Source organism: Ranitomeya variabilis, chromosome 2 (assembly GCF_051348905.1).
Source record: "Ranitomeya variabilis isolate aRanVar5 chromosome 2, aRanVar5.hap1, whole genome shotgun sequence".
Taxonomy (NCBI): domain Eukaryota; kingdom Metazoa; phylum Chordata; class Amphibia; order Anura; family Dendrobatidae; genus Ranitomeya; species Ranitomeya variabilis.
Window position 1 is genome coordinate 481733168 of NC_135233.1, and position 20584 is coordinate 481753751.

At 42.9% G+C, this 20584-nt stretch overlaps 1 protein-coding gene across 1 annotated transcript in view; it reads right to left on the reverse strand.

Moving 5' to 3' along the window:
• The window catches only part of LOC143809634 (intestinal mucin-like protein), a 146514-nt gene that overhangs the window by 26508 nt on the left and 99422 nt on the right, over nt 1-20584 (reverse strand). Inside the window, exons 11-14 of the mRNA XM_077292685.1 lie at nt 14611-14706; nt 6628-6756; nt 2941-3036; nt 62-181 (exon numbers count right to left, since the gene is read on the reverse strand). Coding sequence (XP_077148800.1) covers nt 62-181; nt 2941-3036; nt 6628-6756; nt 14611-14706 — 441 coding nt within the window. The remainder of the gene's footprint in view (nt 1-61; nt 182-2940; nt 3037-6627; nt 6757-14610; nt 14707-20584) is intronic.

Here is a 20584-nt window from a genome sequence, read left to right on the forward strand (position 1 = left end):
CTCTTCAACGATACAGCTTTATCTGTTAAAATATATTTTACAATAATAAAGAGTAACTTACCAATGCACAGGTTGTATTTTGGCACACTTTTACTTTATGGACAAGTTCAATTTTGTTTTGAGTTGACACACATTCATAGTAGCTGCAGTAATTATCAGGCTCTGTCCAGGTTTGCCCAGGCTAGAAGAAATGAAAATGGAGGTTTTGGTATTTATTTTTTGTTGTTGTCATACACAATTCGATGGAGCTGAACTTCTATGCCAATGACATTAGTCTTAAGTTCAGGAATATTTATCTAATACTGTTGCATGTTGTTACTGTTTTCCACTATTATGATCAAAGGAATTCGTGATGATGCAATTTACATGGCAGATCCTGAAAGAATATCGTTGTTGATGTATTTTTCTTCTCTTACCACATGTATTTTTCTCTATGTGACATATTAACCCCTTGCCGACCCGGACCGTACATGTACAGTGGAAATGCTCCTTCAATATGCAGAGGCTCAGAAGCTCAGTCCAATACATATAACTGGTGCCGGCTTCATTGTACAGCTGGCACCTGAAAGTAACTGCTGTGATCAAAGCTTAGTCCAATCAATAAATTCACCTCTTATATGCCATTGATGGTGGAATTTAGGTGGTTTGGGTGGAGTTGTAGGTCATCTTTATTGACCATCTCCCCCCAACATGATTGCAGGGTGTTGATGAGTTGTCGTGACCGCGAGAGCCTTCCTTTGGCCCCTGTGTCTGTTATGCTACTATTCCTATGAAGCCAAATCTGTGACTGGACTTAAATTATATATATGTATTGCATTGCCTAAGGGAGTTGATATAACTTGTTAAAAAACATTAAAAAAATAAAGAGAAATCCCCCCCCCCTTTTCCCATAATCAAAATAATAAAATCTAAAAAATAAAAAAAATATTTATTTCTTATCACCACATCCATAATGATCTAAACTAATAAAATACAAAAATATTCATCTCATGCAATGAATGCCATAATGGAAAAAAAATCAAATTGGCAGCATTGCTGTTTTTGATCGTGTCACCTAGCAAAAAAAAAAAAGGAATAAAAAGGGATAAAAAATTTATTTAAGCAATTAATCCAAATAATATATCACTAAAACTACAGCTTGTCCTGCAAGAAAACAACCCCTCCTACTACTCTACTGACAGAATAATAAAAAATGATGGGTCTCAGAATATAACGACTGAAGACCGTTTTTAAAATGAAAAAACCATAAACTTGCTATAATCATAACAGTATTGAAATTGTAAAAAAAAGTTACCTACTTTGATTTTTTTCTTGTCTTTCATGACATCATGTGGTAAAATTAAAAGGGAAATTCCATGAACGAAATACACTTAAAGGGAACGTGTCACCCCCAAAATTGATGATGAGGTTAGGTCACCGGCATCAGGGGCTTATCTACAGCATTCTGTAATGCTGTAGATAAGCCCCCGATGTTACCTGAAAGAGGAGAAAAAGAGGTTAGATTACCCTCACCCAGGGGCGGTCCCGCTGTGGTCCGGTCCGATCGGTGTCAAAGGTCCGCTCCGGCGCCTCCTATCTTCATTCCATGACATTCTCTTCTGGTCTTCATGCCGTGGCTCTGGCGCAGGTGTACTTTGTCTGCCCTGTTGAGCGCAGAGCAAAGTACTGCAGTGCGCAGGCGCCGGGCCTCTCTGACCTTTCCGGTGCCTGCGCACTGCAGTACTTTGCTCTGCCCTCAACAGGGCAGACAAAGTATGCCTGCACCAGAGCCATGGCGTGAAGACCAGAAGAGGACGTCATGGAATAAAGATGGGAGGCGCTGTACCGGACCTGAGACGCCCATCGGAGCTGGACCGCCCCTGGGTGAGTATAGTCTAATGTCTTTTTCTCCTCTTTCAGGTAACATTGGCAGCTTATCTACAGCATTACAGAATGCTGTAGATAAGCTCCTGATGACGGTGAGCTTACCTCACCATCGATTTTGGGGGTGACAGGTTCCCTTTAAGTTAATAGATCTTGAAATAGAAATAAGTTTCACAAATGAAAGTGTTAAAAATGTTTTCTTGTCCTGAGACAATCTTATAAATGTGCCCCTGCTATGTACTGTGTAATGGCTGTGACTGACCGTACAGGAACATGGTCTGATCATACCACAGCTCCTGGGCAGGGGAGGAAGCAAAAGAGAGGATACAGACAGGACAGCAGGGAATCGCTGCTGCTGGTTTCCGTAGGCAAAAATATTTCCCTGCCTGTTTCAAAACATGTTTACCTCACAAAAGAGTCAACTGCAAACCCATACTGTAATCTCTGTATACTCTCCTTAGCTTCCTCCCCTGCCCAGGAGATGTGGTATGATCAGACCATGTTCCTGCATGGTCAAACATAGCCATTACACAGTACACTGCAGGGGCACATTTACAAGATTATCTCAAGACAGGAACATGTTTTTTTAATCCATTTGATTGTGGAAATTATTATTATTCAAGGTTGTATTAATGAAAATGTATTTTGTTCGTGGGAAAATCTCTTTGATGATGCCATTCAAAACTACAACTCATGCCACAAAATTCAAGCCTTCAAAGGGCTTTGTTAAATGAAGATTAAAAGTAAAAAGTTATGGTTCTTGAGTGAAAAGTACAGGAGTATTGCATTTGTATCTGTACAAGAATACTTTCTTGTTTAAATACAAATGTAATACCAAAGCAGTGTTTACGTAAATTAGTCAAGTTGTACTTTTTTGCCACAGTTACGACAAAAATCCAATGATTTGCCAAGAGTCTCAAAATTTCAAAAAAATATAACCTTGATGGCAATGTGTGAACACTGTCTAAAGCTTTTAGCTTTAGTGAGAAGATTAGGCTAACAACAAACAATCTTATATCATGTACAAGAGAGAGGGTTCCAATTTTCTTTCACAATAGATTGAAGCAATACTGTTACCTGCAATATTTTAGTAATATTCTTAATTGTTATGATGCAGGCTGTCTGGACACATTGCCCACAGCATTCGTCTGGAAGCTGTTTGTACGTATACCCCTGTAGATTGTGAATAATAAGTATAGAGGAGTTAAAATCACGAGTACACTACGTCATAAGAAATAATTTTTTTCTGGTGAGAAATTGTGACAATAGTGTGCTTTAAAACAAAATCTGTCATTGTCCTGTAATAAACACAGACAGAACTAGCACCAGGTACATGTAAGTTATCACCATCAGATAATAGTCCACTGTCTACAGTCAACTCTATAAGTGTATAGCATGTTTACTGCAATGATAATGGTCATACAGTAGGTCTTGGCATCTACCCAATTTTGCCCGATACTGACAACTGGTAATATCAGACATGCATAGCTCATTTACTCAAGAGTTCACTCAAGCTAGGTGTCATGTGTAGAGTTGAGCAAATATGTTCGGATTCCCTCTTACTCGGCAAGCTGTAGTGCTTACTGAATAAGCTGCAGAGGGAACCCGGCTTCCTGGATTGTGTCGTCTGACGAGCACCATAGCTGCATGTGTCGCAGCTGTGTCACTGCCACAGCACATGCATGGAGAGCCCAACAAACCGGCTCTCCATGCATGTGCTGTGACAGAGTTTGCAATTTTTTTTTAAATGTTTTCGGATGGGGCAATGCATACCAGGATTGGGGTGGGGGCAATCATATCAGGATAAGGATGGGGCCATGCATACCAGGACGAGCGTGTTGGCCAATCATACCAGGATGCTATTAAAGAGAAATGAATATTAATTGCCCTCCATGCCCCTGGGCATGGAATGCAGTGAATACTCATTTCTATTTAGCAGCGGGCACAGGAGTCAGCCTCAGCAGCCAACTCCTGCCTCTGTGACCTGCTGCCACTTCCCTACCTCCCCACCACAGCCAGAGCTGGTACATCCGGACTACAAGACGCACCCCCCATTTTCCTTCACAATTTTGGAGGAAAAAAGTGTGTCCTATAGTCCAAAAAATAAGGTAATGAGATAATATACATGCCAACATTTTCCAATAAACCTCCAACTGGTTACAAAATAAAACCAAGAGAAAAAAACTTCACACAAGGCAGAAAGTACCATAAAACATATATCTTTATTATAGACTATTGTATAACAATACACGGCAATACCACAAGTACAAGAACAGTGGGGGACCAACGATAAACTCCCCAAGTCCACCTCAATAGCGCAGCACAAAGCTTGCACAAAATAATTAAGCATAAATCAGTTAATAAGGCATGAAGTGCCCTCAGTGAGCAGAACAGGACTAGTGAGTATACAAATGTATATGTAGAAGAATGTAATTATACATAAAACAATAGAAATATAAATGGAAGTACTAAATTATCAAAAATAACAAAAGTCCTGTATAAGCGCAATGAGGACAGAGCGTAACACTGTCAGCAGCCTACATACACGTAACAGACATTTGGACATAAGGCATAGTTACCAGTAAGGGAGTGTACGGAGGACCCACCACACCCGAGAAGGGTACTGGACGAAGCATTTCTTGCAAAACGCGCATCGGGTGTGGTGGGTCCTCTGTACACTCCCTTACTGGTAACTATGCCTTATGTCCAAATGTCTGTTACGTGTATGTAGGCTGCTGACAGTGTTACGCTCTGTCCTCATTGTGCTTATACAGAACTTTTGTTATTTTTGATACTTTATTACTTCCATCTATATTTCTATTGTTTTATGTATAATTACATTTTTCTACATATACATTTGTATACTCACTAGTCCTGTTCTGCTCACTGAGGGCTAGTGTTGAGCATTCCGATGCTGCAAGTATCGGGTATCGGCCGATACTTGCTGTATCGGAATTTCCGATACCGAGATCCGATATTTTTGTGATATCGGGTATCGGTATCGAAACAACATTAATGTAAAAATGTGTAAAAGAAAGAATTAAAATAAAAAATATTGCTATACTCACCTCTCCGACGCAGCCTGGACCTCAGCGAAGGAACCGGCAGCGTTGTTTGTTTAAAATTTGCGCTTTTACTTGGTTACGTGAATTCCCGGCTTGTGATTGGTCAGGGCGGCCATGTTGCCGGGACGCGGACCAATCACAGCAAGCCGTGACGAAATTACGTCACGGCTTGCTGTGATTGGTCCGCGTCCCGGCAACATGGCCGCCATTAACCAATCACAAGCCGTGACGTCACGGGAGGCTGGACTTGCGCACTTTTTAAAAAGCGCGCGTGTCCAGCCTCCAGTGACGTCCCGGCTTATGATTGGTCACGGCGCCATGTTGCCGGGACGCGGACCAATCACAGTAAGCCGTGACGAAATTACGTCACGGCTTGCTGTGATTGGTCCGCGTCCCGGCAACATGGCCGCCATTAACCAATCACAAGCCGTGACGTCACGGGAGGCTGGACTTGCGCACTTTTTAAAAAGCGCGCGTGTCCAGCCTCCAGTGACGTCCCGGCTTATGATTGGTCACGGCGCCATGTTGCCGGGACGCGGACCAATCACAGTAAGCCGTGGCGAAATTACGTCACAGCTTGCTGTGATTGGTCCGCGTCCCGGCAACATGGCCGCCATTAACCAATCACAAGCCGTGACGTCACTGGAGGCTGGACACGCGCGCTTTTTAAAAAGTGCGCAAGTCCAGCCTCCCGTGACGTCACGGCTTGTGATTGGTTAATGGCGGCCATGTTGCCGGGACGCGGACCAATCACAGCAAGCCGTGACGTAATTTCGTCACGGCTTGCTGTGATTGGTCCGCGTCCCGGCAACATGGCCGCCCTGACCAATCACAAGCCGGGAATTCACGTAACCAAGTAAAAGCGCAAATTTTAAACAAACAACGCTGCCGGTTCCCTCGCTGAGGTCCCGGCTGCGTCGGAGAGGTGAGTATAGCTATATTTTTTATTTTAATTCTTTCTTTTACACATTTATATGGTTCCCAGGGCCTGAAGGAGAGTTTCCTCTCCTTCAGACCCTGGGAACCATCAGGGATACCGTCCGATACATGAGTCCCATTGACTTGTATTGGTATCGGGTATCGGTATCGGATTGGATCCGATATTTTGCCGGTATCGGCCGATACTTTCCGATACCGATACTTTCAAGTATCGGACGGTATCGCTCAACACTACTGAGGGCACTTCATGCCTTATTAACTGATTTATGCTTAATTATTTTGTGCAAGCTTTGTGCTGCGCTATTGAGGTGGACTTGGGGAGTTTATCGTTGGTCCCCCACTGTTCTTGTACTTGTGGTATTGCCGTGTATTTTTATACAATAGTCTATAATAAAGATATATGTTTTATGGTACTTTCTGCCTTGTGTGAAGTTTTTTTGTCTTGGTTTTGTATATGCTAGACTTCATGGCTCTGTCGGGGATTTATTAGGTGTCTCTGGTTACAAAACAAATCAATGCTTTTTTTAGTCTGCCTTTGCATCATCTAAGTGCATCGTATAAGTGTGCTACAATGATTTAGACCAGAATTGAACCAGAGTTTTATTCAAGAACAACAGCTTATGTAAAAGTAGAAATATAGCATGTCAACTTAAAAATAGTAGATCATGAAGAACTGCAGAATAATACACAATGACATAATACTGAAGTAACACAGCATAAGATTTAATAGAATGTATAGAACTGTTTAATTGGAACCTACCAGTGAACAGTCACTTTGATTATGTACACTGCACAATGGAGTCTTTTCCTTCAAGATAAATTGTCCATTCACTTTATGACATTCATAGTATATACATTTATTATCAGGTGGGTACCAGGTAGAGTTATCCTAGTAAAATAAAATAATATTTACTTTTTATATATAAGTTATGGTAAAAATAAAAACATGACAGCTTTCTTTCAAAAACTGTGTTGCACCTGCCCAAATCTAGTGTGGGTTTTAGGCCTCTTAACCTAAATGTAGGGTGGTTAGTTATGTACCTTAAAGTGGGTTTCTGGTCAAAATGTACTGATGACATGTCCGCAGGACTACAAGCTCCTGTGGTGCCTGGATATAAACGTATTGAATGCAGAGGCACTATGTATTCAAATTCAATAGCGGCCGCTGCTGGGCACCGCAGAAGAGCTTCTACTCTTTTGAACAAGAGCTGTTCTGCAGTGCCTGGGACTGGCTACTACACATTAAATGGAGGTGTGTAATGCATCTCCATTCCTTGTGTTTACATCTTAAACTTGTAACAGTTGATTAGTTGTGGTGCCAGGCGTCTGACTGCTACAATATTATATTAATGGTCTATCCTATAGACAGGTCATTAATATATTCTGACTGAACAACTCTTTTAAACAGTCTATTAAGAGGATTATAAGTTTAACCTACTCAAAATGTTTATCTAACTTCTGGATTTTAAGTTATGGTCAGCACAATAATTATTTAATAGCAATTATAATACATAATTATAAATATGTAGGGTGGGCCATGTATATGGATACACCTAAATAAAATGGGAATGGTTGGTGATATCAACTTCCTGTTTGCGGCAGATTAGTATATGGGAGGGGGAAACTTTTCAAGATGGGTGGTGACCATGGCGGCCATTTTGAAGTTGGCCATTTTGGATCCAACTTTATTTTTTCCAATGGGAAGAGGTTCATGTGACACATCAAACTTATTGAGAATTTCACAAGAAAAACAATGGTGTGCTTGGTTTTAACGTAACTTTATTCTTTCATGAGTTATTTACAAGTTTCTCTTTGTTTACAGCCATTGACATGTCGCAGAGGTTAGCACGCGAGGAGCAGACAGAAATTGTGTTGATGTCTGGTGAACGCAGTACCCGGGTGATTGCAGCAGATTTCAATACAAGACACCCCATGCAAGAAAACTGTCACCATTCCCATGTTATTTAGGTGTAGTTGGAGTGCCCCCACTGTCGCAGGGCCGAGGGGTACCTGGTACCGGGCCTCTCTGTCTCGGTTCTGGGATTGTCACGGTGGCTAGACCCGGTCCGTGACCCTGCTAAGGGGCATCCAGTAAAAGTTAAGAGTGATAATGTGTGGTGCAGGGTGTGATAGATAACGAGGACACAGGGTTGCAGTCTCTTTACCTCTTTACTGAAGGCTTCGGGATTCTCAATCCAGAGTAAGGTTAACAGGGCTGTCTGAGACCGGCCGGTCCGATGGCACCTCCAGAGTTCCCTTTGCAGGTGGAAATCTGTGCCTTCCTTCTAGCGCTTGTGTGTTGTAGTCCTTCCCTGCTTAGCACTACGGGATAGTCCTCACAACTGTTGTGTCTGTTTCTGATGTTCCCTCACAACTGATTCTGATGTTCCTCTCCGTCCCCAGATGACATGGCTAGGATGCACCCGTATGACGGGTAGGCCTGGAGTTCTTCCGGGACCCTAGAGTCGCCCTTCTCCCACTGTTGCCCCCTATGTCTGCTAAGGTGATTTAGGTGAGACAGCCCGCCTATAACTGACTGTCCTGCCGTTGGTTTGAAGTAAGGCTTGGAGCCAGTACTTCCTCGGCGTTTCCGGCCACCGGCTACACGCCTCAGTAGGATGTTGCCTCGATCTTACAGCACGACTCCTACTGGTGTTTTCTCCTTGTTGCTTTGATCTCGTTTCTCACTCTTCACAATAAACCTCGCTTCTTGTCCTTTCTTGAGGTAACGCCGCGATGAAGTGCAGGCGCGGTCCCGTAACATTCTTTCTGTTCGCTAGGCCTCTGTCAGGATCCCAGCCCTGACAGGGACCCCCCTGAATCTTCCCCTGCAACACCCTCTGCCACAGGATGTTGCCTGGTTCCAACCCAGTCAGCTTTCTGTCTAACTTTCTATCTAACCCCCAGTTTTACCAGATTGTGAGGAGTGGCCTAAGGCATAGTGCCCTTTGCTCCCCCTGGAGGCCAGACTATGAAGTGTATTGGTGTCTGTGATACCTGGTCAGGTGAACTCATTCAGTGCCATCAGACGTACCATCACTCCCCTTAGCGGTGGAGCGATGTTACTGCAACAACCAGGTCTCTGGGGCACTGCATATCCATATAAGTGGCCCACCCAGAAAAGTTTGCCTCATCACTGAACATAATGTTCTGTGTAAACTGAGGGTCTTGTTCCAATTTTTGTTTTGCCCATTCTGCAAATTCAGAGTGCCGATCTGGCATCAGTCAAACATCCCTACGGCGGGTATTAGTTACTCACAAATAGCACCTTTACAAAATCCAGCTCCTGCAGTATCTAAACGAGGGTGACCAAGATGGTGTGCTGAATTTGCAGAATGGGCAAAACAAAAATTGGAACAGGACCCTCAGTTTACACAGAACATTATTTTCAGTGATGAGGCAAACTTTTTTGGGGTGGGCCATTTATATGGATACACCTAAATAACATGGGAATGGTGACAGTTGTCTTGCGTAGGGTGTCTTGCATTGAAATCTGCTGCAATGACCCAGGTAATGCGGTCACCAGACATCAACACAATTTATATCCGCTCCTCTCTTGTTAACCTCTGCGACATGTCAATGGCTGCAAACAAAGAGAAACTTGTAAATATCTCATGAAAGAATAAAGTTACATTAAAACCAAGCACACCATTGTTTTTCTTCTGAAATTCTCAATAAGTTTGATGTGTCACATGAACCTCTGCCCATTGGAAAAAATAAAGTTGGATCCAAAATGGCCGACTTCAAAATGGCCGCCATGGTCACTACCCATCTTGAAAAGATTTTCCCCTCCCATAGACTAATGTGCCACAAACAGGAAGTTGATATCACCAACCATTCCCATTTTATTTAGGTGTAGCCATATACATGACCCACCCTGTATATAGTATAACAGCCAAATCTCTATCATTTGGCAAAATAAATTAAAGAACTTTTCTGGCAGTAAAAAAGTTATTTCAGTGCAAAGATGATACAACTTCTAGTAAAAGTAGAATATACAGTAACAGTTAAGAACTAATTCAGGAATATATATGTACATGAATATGCACATGAAAAGTGATCATGTTTTGCACAACGGTCCAAACAATGAATGACTGAATCTTGGAATTTTCAAATTTAGCAACAGAAGCAGAAGTTGTAGGATCTATAATATCCTTTTCAAAGTAGATTGACTTGTTCCACATATTACACTTTTCTAAAAGAGAAAATTAAAATGTCTTTTAAGACGAAACTTTTGAACATGTCATACATTTTTCAGCTAAATAAGTAATCTTGCTCCAGATTGTATGTAAGTGCCATGATCCAGAGCACAGACAGTGTACCACCTGGACGCCACAAACAGAGGAACAAATGAGGTAGTCCAGCTTCACAGAGAAGCAAATCTTCTTTTATTAGGTGTGCATACAACATCTACGTGTCTCTATTGCTGTGAGCTCCCTTAAGCCCCCGTCTCACTAAGCGAGATCGCTAGCGAGATCGCTGCTGAGTCACAAGTTTCGTCATGTTGTCCGGTGTTCCACACTGTTGCGCTTACGTAGTTTCCTACTCCAGTGCACGCACTAGTGATATAATTAAACAATCAATGAAAAACAAAACTGCATAACACAGATAGAGCAAAACATGGTATACTTCTTCAGTGTGTTGTATTAACCATCTCTGGTACATACAATTGGCATAGACAGATAAAATGTATTACTTATTAGTTTTTTAACTAAACACTGAAAAATAAATAGCTATTCACAGTATATTAGAGTTTTGATGATATAAGAGCAATGAATAAGGTTGAGTCCAGCAGGTACTCGTGTATTTAATTTAAAAATCCACCATGCTTCTCTATTTTTGAGGATCCTCCATTTTTATTTTTTTATGTGTCCGATGGCATAGATTTTTAATGATGATGCATTATTTTTGTGACAGTTAATAAAATGTTTGGATGCTTGTGACATGGTCCTAAGACTGTTACTGTGTTCACTGTCATAAAAAATGTTAGTGAAATTGAGTTTTTAGCTGTTTAGTGATGCAACCTAGGACTCTGATTCTGATGCCTTGCAGGCTTAAAAAAACCTCTTATTACAAGAAACAAACCCAGAATGCTGCCAAAAATTGCAACAGATGGAGAGGCAGAAAACATCAGAGCTCACAAAGACACACCCAAATACGATCTGAGGAATCCTTATATATTATTTCAAAACACTCTTTTTCGGTGATTACTTTGTATCTATGTTCATACTGCACCCACACACACAATTGATACACCATTTGAAAGAGAAACTTGCCCCCTTCAGCAAGAAAATAGCCAAACCAATCACACATCCACGATGTGATCACAAAATACAGTTTAAACATTGATTTTCATAAACCTGCAGTAAGGAAAAATGACCTGCAGGTGGCAGACATCACAAACAAATCCTGTCATTTGCCTTAGGGGCTTTCCAGCTTGCCGAACTCCTTGCCCAGCTGATTTCAGGCACATTGGAGGATTGCACACTTCACTGAAGGTGAGTCTCATATGCAAACACATTTGTAAACATGAACTGCCTATTCAGTTGCACACCTGCTCCGTTTATACTCCACCGACACACACAAGTGATACACGATTTCGAAGGTCAAATTACCTGCAGGTGGCATTTGCCTTGGGGTCTTTCCAGTTTGCCAAAGTGCTTGCCCAGCCTATCTCAGGCAAGTTCGAGGATTAAACACATCACTGCAGGTGAGGCACATATGCAAACACATCTGTAAAATGCACTGCTTTTTTGGTGATCAGTTCGCCCCACACACACCAATAATACCCCATTTGAATGGTAAACTTGCCCTCTTCAGCAAGAAAAGACACAAACAAACCACACATACACGATTTGATCATTAAATACAGTTTAAACATTAATTTTCAGAAACCTGCAGAAAAAAACAATAACCTGCAGGTGGCACCACAACCTCAAGTTGCTCCATTTATACTCCACCGACACACACAAATGATACACCATTTCAAAGGTCAAATTACCTGCAGGTGGTATTTGCCTTGGGGTTTTTCCAGCTTGCCGAAGTGCTTGCCCAGCCTATTTCAGGCAAATTTGAGGATTGCACACTTCACTGCAGGTGAATCACATATGCAAACACATTCATAAACATGCACTGCTTTTTCAGTGATCACTTCACCCCCCACACACAAATAGTAAGTCCCATATGGAAACACATTTGTAAACATGCATTGCTTTTTTTGGTGATTACTTCTCCCCACACACACAAATAATACACCATTTGAAAGGTAAACTTGCCCCCATCAGCAAGAAAAGACACAAACAAACCACACATTCACGATTTGATTAGTAAATACAGTTTAAACATTCATTTTCAGAAACCTGCAGAAAAAAAGAATAACCTGCAGGTGGCACCACAACCTCAAGACATTTTTTAGCCTCTACTTATCAAACCAATGTATTGTATTACCAATTCTCCATATATAAATACCTCTCTGTGTTCATCATCTCATTAAATACATTAACATTTGACCAGGCTGATTTTCCTGAAATTGCCTGCGCCCCTGACAACCAATGTGCGAAAATTTTGCACGGGCCAACTATTCATAGATGAATTACAACAATGTCATCAACTTTTTATCCTTTCCCCTAAATCAGGAACAAATCAAACTACCATCATTGGAAATGAACTTTGCCCCATCCTATGAATTTGGTTTATTTTCCACGATATGTGATGTACAGGTTCATGCAAAATGTACTTAAATATCACTTATCTAATGATGAAATGTCTAATAATCTATCTACAACTTGCAAACCTGATGACAATGCCTTCAGATCATTCCATTTTAACGGACAAGTAGCATTAACAACTATGACAGACTTACAATTTAAAAGTTCAAACAATAGTAATCTTAAAAATCCGGACAAAATCAACATGTCTAACTCACAATTTTGACCGATCCAGGCAAGAAATAAAGCCATGAACCTTTTTCAAAATAAAATGTATGAGGATGATCTCAAGGCATCATCATCATAAACCTTATATTATGAAAAATGTAATCAAAATGCTATTCTAAGTGTATCACAACTTAAATCTCGCTAGGAATTAATGATAACATCATCATCTAATGGTCGAATAAAGAAGGATCAGTGGTGGTTAGGAGTACCAGTTATAATATTTAATGGATCACTGATCTGATCTACTATCTGATACCACCATTTACTAGCCTCTTCATAAAATTCTGTTAGTAAATCCATACATAAAATCATTGATGAAGGGACCAAACTTAATATCTTTGATAAAAAGTAAGCAGAATATTTGAAAATCACTATTCCCACTATTCCCTTCCTAAACGCTTTACCTAAAACCCACAAAGACATGCGATCTGATCAAAAAAGGAGGAGACTTTGAATGGATACTGAAAAATAGAGAAGCATGGAGGATTTTTTAATTAAATACACGAGTACCTGCTGAACTCAACTTATGCAAGGATATCATGTTATATTATTAAATAAAAAATATTACTATACTGCAATATATTTCTATCTATTCATTTCCCTTATAACCCCTCAAAAATCTAATATCATAAGAATAGCTATTTATATACTGTATTTCAGTATTTAGTCAAAAAACTAATATGTAATACATTTTATCTGCCTATGCTATTATGTTCCAGAAATGGTTAATATATCACACAGAAGAACTATGTGATGTTTTGTACTGTTTTTTCAACTTTGTTTTTATTTGTTTTATTTTAATTATTCCACTACTGTGTGCACCGGAGTAGGAAACTACTTAAGCACAACGGCGTGGAACACCAGACGTGATGACTGAGGGAGCTCTTAGCACCAGAAACACGTAGATGTTCTCATTTTACCATGTCACCAGTTTGTATGGACGCCTAATAAAAGAAAATGCTTTTCCATGAAGCTGGACTATCTCTTTTCTTCCTCAAAATTTTTCAGCGTTGAGTTCACACTGAAAACCCTTCATAAGTTAAGCCCTTCTTTGTTCACTATCGGGTTGGGGCATTTCTACACCATTCTTCAAAGAAGCAAAGCAATGAATAAGATGACAAAGCTTAACTCATCTATTGTCATATAACAATGGCCCACAGGATCAAAACTGACCAAAATGGGGTCTGCTGGGTTTTTGACAAGATGACAAGGGGCAAAAGTACGATAGGTGCAGGGATTGCAATCACACCTGAGTCCTGGAGCCTAAGAGGACCCAAAACGTCAGTTTAGTCTATATAAAAAGACCAATGCTATTAAAGACTTACAACAACTTGGGGCCCATTGGAGCTTTTGCACTGTGGCCCATGAGCTTCAAATAGCACCACTAATGATGTCCAACCTAATTTAATACAGGAAAGATATATATCTTGGTACCGTGTTAGCCAGTGGAGAGAAAAAAGAATGGATCTATCTGTGGCAATACATTTTTGTCTCCCCGATAACAGCATTATGGACATGAAATTACTTGCATTAAAAGGTAACTTATGTGCTGTGTTGTGCATAAATATGTGATTCTTCAGAATTTCTATTCATCTATGCCTGATGAAGGGACCTGAGTAGTCTCGAAAGCTTGCAATTTGTTACTATCTTTTCAGTTAGCCATTAAAAGGTATCAACCACTGATGACTCTCAATTCTAAATACAGTATTTTTCAACTTAATTTAGGTATTTTTGGCCAAATCTGCAATAGGGCCTCCAATGGAGCCTTCATAATGCATGTGGGCAGAGTCTAATTGGTTCATACTTACCAAGAGTTCTAATTCTGTTCCATTTGAAAGAGTGACGATACAAGCTACTTGGACACATTCACAACAGCGTCCCTTTTCTGACTTGAATCGGAAACCCTGCCAAGGAAAAAGGAAAAGCATTGTGCATTTATTTATTTATTTTTTTACTCAAATAAATTTTTTATTAAGAATAACATTACAATTGACATGTTACATTCTTGTTTTCAATACAAAGTTTTCCCCCCAAACGAACCCCCGCAATCCCAACTTATCCCGCCCCCTCCCAGTAAGACAGCCCACCTTGTTTAATAGCTCCATCATCAAATCTATAGGATGACTATCCCCTCAGTAAGGACTGTAGGCCACGTGTTATGTTGTCACTAATTCAGGGCCTTGATTCACCCGTTCTCTATAACGAACCTATCCCATGGCAAGCCACGGAGACCACAATTTATCAAACATTTCAATTTTCCCTCTTTTCTGATAAAACCCCTTTTCCAGTATCAGGCCCTGCTTCACATATTGGAGGAATTCTCTTCTTGAAGGCGGTTCATCCTTAATCCAATTTCCGGGCCATATACAGCAATCTGGCAATAGCTGTCTTCAGGTTGTTATCCACTCCAATCTCATCCACGTACCCCAACATGCACACCATCAGATCCCTCGGTACTGTGCATTTGTAGACTCCTTGCACACGACTCAAAACTACCAACCAAAAAGCAGCCAGTCTCGGACACGTCCACATCATATGAAATATATCAGCATCTGTAGATTTACACCTCGGTGTTATGACCCCAATGGCGAGGGTCTCAGAGAAATCAGCAAGTCTGCGAAGTACAAAAATCCAGCTCATAGGGCAGTGGTAACTGGGTTGACCATATATCTACTCCTAACGCCAACACTAGAAGTAGCCGGGGAACATGCCTACGTTGGTCGCTAGATGTCTCGCGCCAGCCGGAGAGCTAACTACCCCTAGAAGAGGAAAACAAAGACCTCTCTTGCCTCCAGAGAAAAGACCCCAAAAGTAGGATACAAGCCCCCCACAAATAATAACGGTGAGGTAAGAGGAAATGACAAACACAGAGATGAACTAGGTTTAGCAAAGAGAGGCCCACTTACTAATAGCAGAATGTAGTAAGATAACTTATATGGTCAACAAAAACCCTATCAAAAATCCACGCTGGAGATTCAAGAACCCCCGAACCGTCTAACGGCCCGGGGGGAGAACACCAGCCACCCTAGAGCTTCCAGCAAAGTCAGGATACAGATTATATACAAGCTGGACAAAAATGCAAACAAAAACAAATAGCAAAAAGCAAGAAAGGAGACTTAGCTTAATCAAGCAGGAACCAGGATCAGTAGACAAGAGCACTACAGATTAGCTCTGATAACAACGTTGCCAGGCATTGAACTGAAGGTCCAGGGAGCTTATATAGCAACACCCCTGACCTAACGACCCAGGTGAGCATACAAGGGATGACAGACATACCCAGAGTCAAATCACTAGTAGCCACTAGAGGGAGCCAAAAGGTAAATTCACAACAGTACCCCCCCCTTAGTGAGGGGTCACCGAACCCTCACCAAGACCACCAGGGCGATCAGGATGAGCGGCGTGAAAGGCACGAACTAAATCGGCTGCATGCACATCAGAGGCGACCACCCAGGAATTATCCTCCTGACCATAGCCCTTCCACTTGACCAGGTACTGAAGCCTCCGCCTGGAGAGACGAGAATCTAAGATCTTCTCCACCACGTACTCCAACTCGCCCTCAACCAACACCGGAGCAGGAGGCTCAGCAGAAGGAACCACAGGCACAACGTACCGCCGCAACAAGGACCTATGAAATACGTTGTGAATGGCAAACGACACCGGAAGATCCAGGCGAAAGGATACAGGATTAAGGATTTCCAATATCTTGTAAGGACCAATGAATCGAGGCTTAAATTTGGGAGAGGAGACCTTCATAGGAACAAATCGAGAAGACAGCCATACCAAATCCCCAACGCGAAGTCGGGGACCCACACCGCGGCGGCGGTTGGCAAAACGCTGAGCCTTCTCCTGTGACAACTTCAAGTTGTCCACCACATGATTCCAGATCCGCTGCAACCTATCCACCACAGAATCCACCCCAGGACAGTCAGAAGGCTCCACATGTCCCGAGTAGTGTTGAGCATTCCGATGCTGCAAGTATCGGGTATCGGCCGATACTTGCTGTATCGGAATTCCGATACCGGGATTCCGATACTCTTGTGGTATCGGGTATCGGGTATCGGAACAACATTAATGTTAAAATGTGTAAAATAGAGAATTAAAATAAAAAATATCGCTATACTCACCTGTCCGACGCAGCCGGGACCTCAGCGCAGGAACCGGCAGCGTTGTTTGTTTAAAATTCCCGCTTTTACATGGTTACGCGAAGTCCCGGCTTGTGATTGGTCAGGGCGGCCATGTTGCCGGGCCGCGGACCAATCACAGCAAGCCGTGACGAAAATACGTCACGGCTTGCTGTGATTGGTCCGCGTCCCGGCAACATGGCCGCCATTAACCAATCACAAGCCGTGACGTCACGGGAGGCTGGAAACGCGCTCATTTTAAAAAGGGCGCGTGTCCAGCCTCCCGTGACGTCACGGCTTGTGATTGGTTGCGTCGCGGTCAACCAATCACAAGCCGGGAGGCTGGACACGCGCCCATTTCAAAATGAGCGCGTCCAGCCTCCCGGCTTGTGATTGGTTGATCGCGGCGCAACCAATCACAAGCCGTGACGTCACGGGAGGCTGGACACGCGCCCATTTCAAAATGAGCGCGTCCAGCCTCCCGGCTTGTGATTGGTTGATCGCGGCGCAACCAATCACAAGCCGTGACGTCACGGGAGGCTGGACACGCGCCCATTTTAAAATGAGCGCGTGTCCAGCCTCCCGTGACGTCCCGGCTTGTGATTGGTCAGGGCGGCCATATTGCCGGGACGCGGACCAATCACAGCAAGCCGTGACGTAATTTCGTCACGGCTTGCTGTGATTGGTCCGCGTCCCGGCAACATGGCCGACCTGACCAATCACAAGCCGGGAATTCACGTAACCAAGTAATAGCGCGATTTTTAAACAAACAACGCTGCCGGTTCCTGCGCTGAAGTCCCGGCTGCGTCGGACAGGTGAGTATAGCGATATTTTTTATTTTAATTCTTTCTTTTACACATTTATATGGTTCCCAGGGCCTGAAGGAGAGTTTCCTCTCCTTCAGACCCTGGGAACCATCAGGGATACCGTCCGATACATGAGTCCCATTGACTTGTATTGGTATCGGGTATCGGTATCGGATTGGATTCCGATACTGTGACGGTATCGGCCGATACTTTCCGATACCGATACTTTCAAGTATCGGACGGTATCGCTCAACACTAGTCCCGAGGAAAAACGAGGATGGAAACCAGAGTTGCAGAAAAATGACGAAACCAAGGTGGCAGAACTAGCCCGATTATTAAGGGCAAATTCAGCCAATGGCAAGAAGGTCACCCAATCATCCTGATCAGAAGAGACAAAACACCTCAAATACGCCTCCAGAGTCTGATTAGTTCGTTCCGTTTGTCCGTTAGTCTGTGGATGAAAAGCGGACGAAAACGACAAATCAATGCCCATCCTACCACAAAAGGATCGCCAGAACCTGGAAACAAACTGGGATCCTCTGTCCGACACAATATTCTCAGGAATGCCGTGCAAACGAACCACGTTCTGGAAGAACACAGGGACCAGATCAGAAGAGGAAGGCAGCTTAGGCAAAGGAACCAGATGGACCATCTTGGAGAAACGATCACATATCACCCAGATGACAGACATGCCCTGAGACACCGGAAGATCCGAAATGAAATCCATAGAGATGTGTGTCCAAGGTCTCTTCGGGACAGGCAAGGGCAAGAGCAACCCGCTGGCACAAGAACAGCAAGGCTTAGCTCGAGCACAAGTACCACAGGACTGCACAAATGACCGCACATCCCTTGACAAGGAAGGCCACCAAAAGGACCTGGCCACCAGATCTCTGGTGCCAAAAATTCCCGGGTGCCCTGCCAACACTGAGGAATGAACCTCGGAAATGACTCTGCTGGTCCATTTAGCAGGCACAAACAATCTGTCAGGTGGACAAGAGTCAGGCCTACCAGCCTGAAATCTCTGCAACACACGTCGCAGATCTGGAGAAATAGCTGACAAGATAACTCCTTCCTTAAGAATACCCACAGGTTCAGCGACTCCAGGAGCATCAGGCACAAAGCTCCTAGACAGAGCATCGGCCTTCACATTCTTAGAACCTGGTAAATACGAGACCACAAAGTCAAAACGGGAGAAAAACAATGACCAGCGGGCCTGTCTAGGATTCAGGTGTTTAGCAGACTCGAGATACATCAGATTTTTGTGATCAGTCAAGACCACCACACGATGCTTAGCACCCTCGAGCCAATGACGCCACTCCTCAAATGCCCACTTCATGGCCAACAACTCCCGATTGCCCACATCATAATTTCGCTCTGCCGGCGAAAACTTCCTAGAGAAAAAGGCACAAGGTCTCATAGTAGAGCAACCAGGGCCTCTCTGCGACAAAACGGCCCCTGCCCCAATCTCCGAAGCAATCACCTCAACCTGAAAGGGAAGTGAGATGTCAGGCTGGCACAAAACAGGCGCCGAAGTAAACCGGCGTTTCAACTCCTGGAAAGCCTCCACGGCAGCAGGAGCCCAGTTAGCCACATCAGAGCCTTTCTTGGTCATATCCGTCAACGGTTTAACAACGCTAGAAAAATTAGCGATAAAACGACGGTAGAAGTTAGCAAAACCCAAGAACTTCTGAAGACTCTTAACTGACGAGGGTTGAGTCCAATCATGAATAGCTCGGACCTTGACTGGGTCCATCTCCACAGCAGAAGGGGAAAAAATGAACCCTAAAAAGGGAACCTTCTGTACACCAAAGAGACACTTTGAGCCTTTAACAAACAAAGAATTTTCACGCAAAATCTTAAAAACCATCCTGACCTGCTCCACATGCGAGTCCCAATCATCAGAAAAAACCAGAATATCATCCAGATAAACGATCAAAAATTTATCCAGATACTTCCGGAAAATGTCATGCATAAAGGACTGAAAAACAGAAGGTGCATTAGAGAGCCCAAATGGCATCACCAAGTACTCAAAATGACCTTCGGGCGTATTGAATGCGGTTTTCCATTCATCTCCTTGCTTAATGCGCACAAGGTTGTACGCACCACGAAGGTCTATCTTGGTGAACCACTTGGCACCTTTAATCCGGGCAAACAAGTCTGACAACAGCGGCAAAGGATACTGAAATTTGACCGTGATCTTATTTAAAAGCCGATAGTCAATACAAGGCCTCAAAGATCCGTCCTTTTTGGCCACAAAAAAGAATCCCGCACCAAGAGGGGAAGAAGAAGGACGGATATGCCCCTTCTCCAGAGACTCCTTGATATATGAACGCATCGCGGTATGTTCAGGTACCGACAGATTAAACAGTCTTCCCTTAGGAAACTTACTGCCTGGAATCAAATCTATTGCACAGTCACATTCCCTATGAGGAGGCAATGCACTTGACCTAGACTCGCTGAAGACATCCTGATAATCAGACAAATACGCCGGAACTTCCGAAGGCGTAGAAGTAGCAATAGACACGGGCAGGGAATCTCCATGAATTCCATGACAGCCCCAACTTGACACTGACATTGCCTTCCAGTCCAAGACTGGATTATGGGTCTGTAACCATGGCAAACCCAAAACAACCAAATCATGCATTTTATGCAGAACAAGAAAACGTATCACCTCCCGATGTTCAGGAGTCATGCACATGGTAACCTGTGTCCAAAACTGCGGTTTATTTTCTGCCAATGGCGTAGCATCAATACCCCTAAGAGGGATAGGATTTTCTAATGGCTCAAGAACAAAACCGCAGCGCTTGGCAAATGACAGATCCATAAGACTCAGGGCAGCACCTGAATCTACAAAC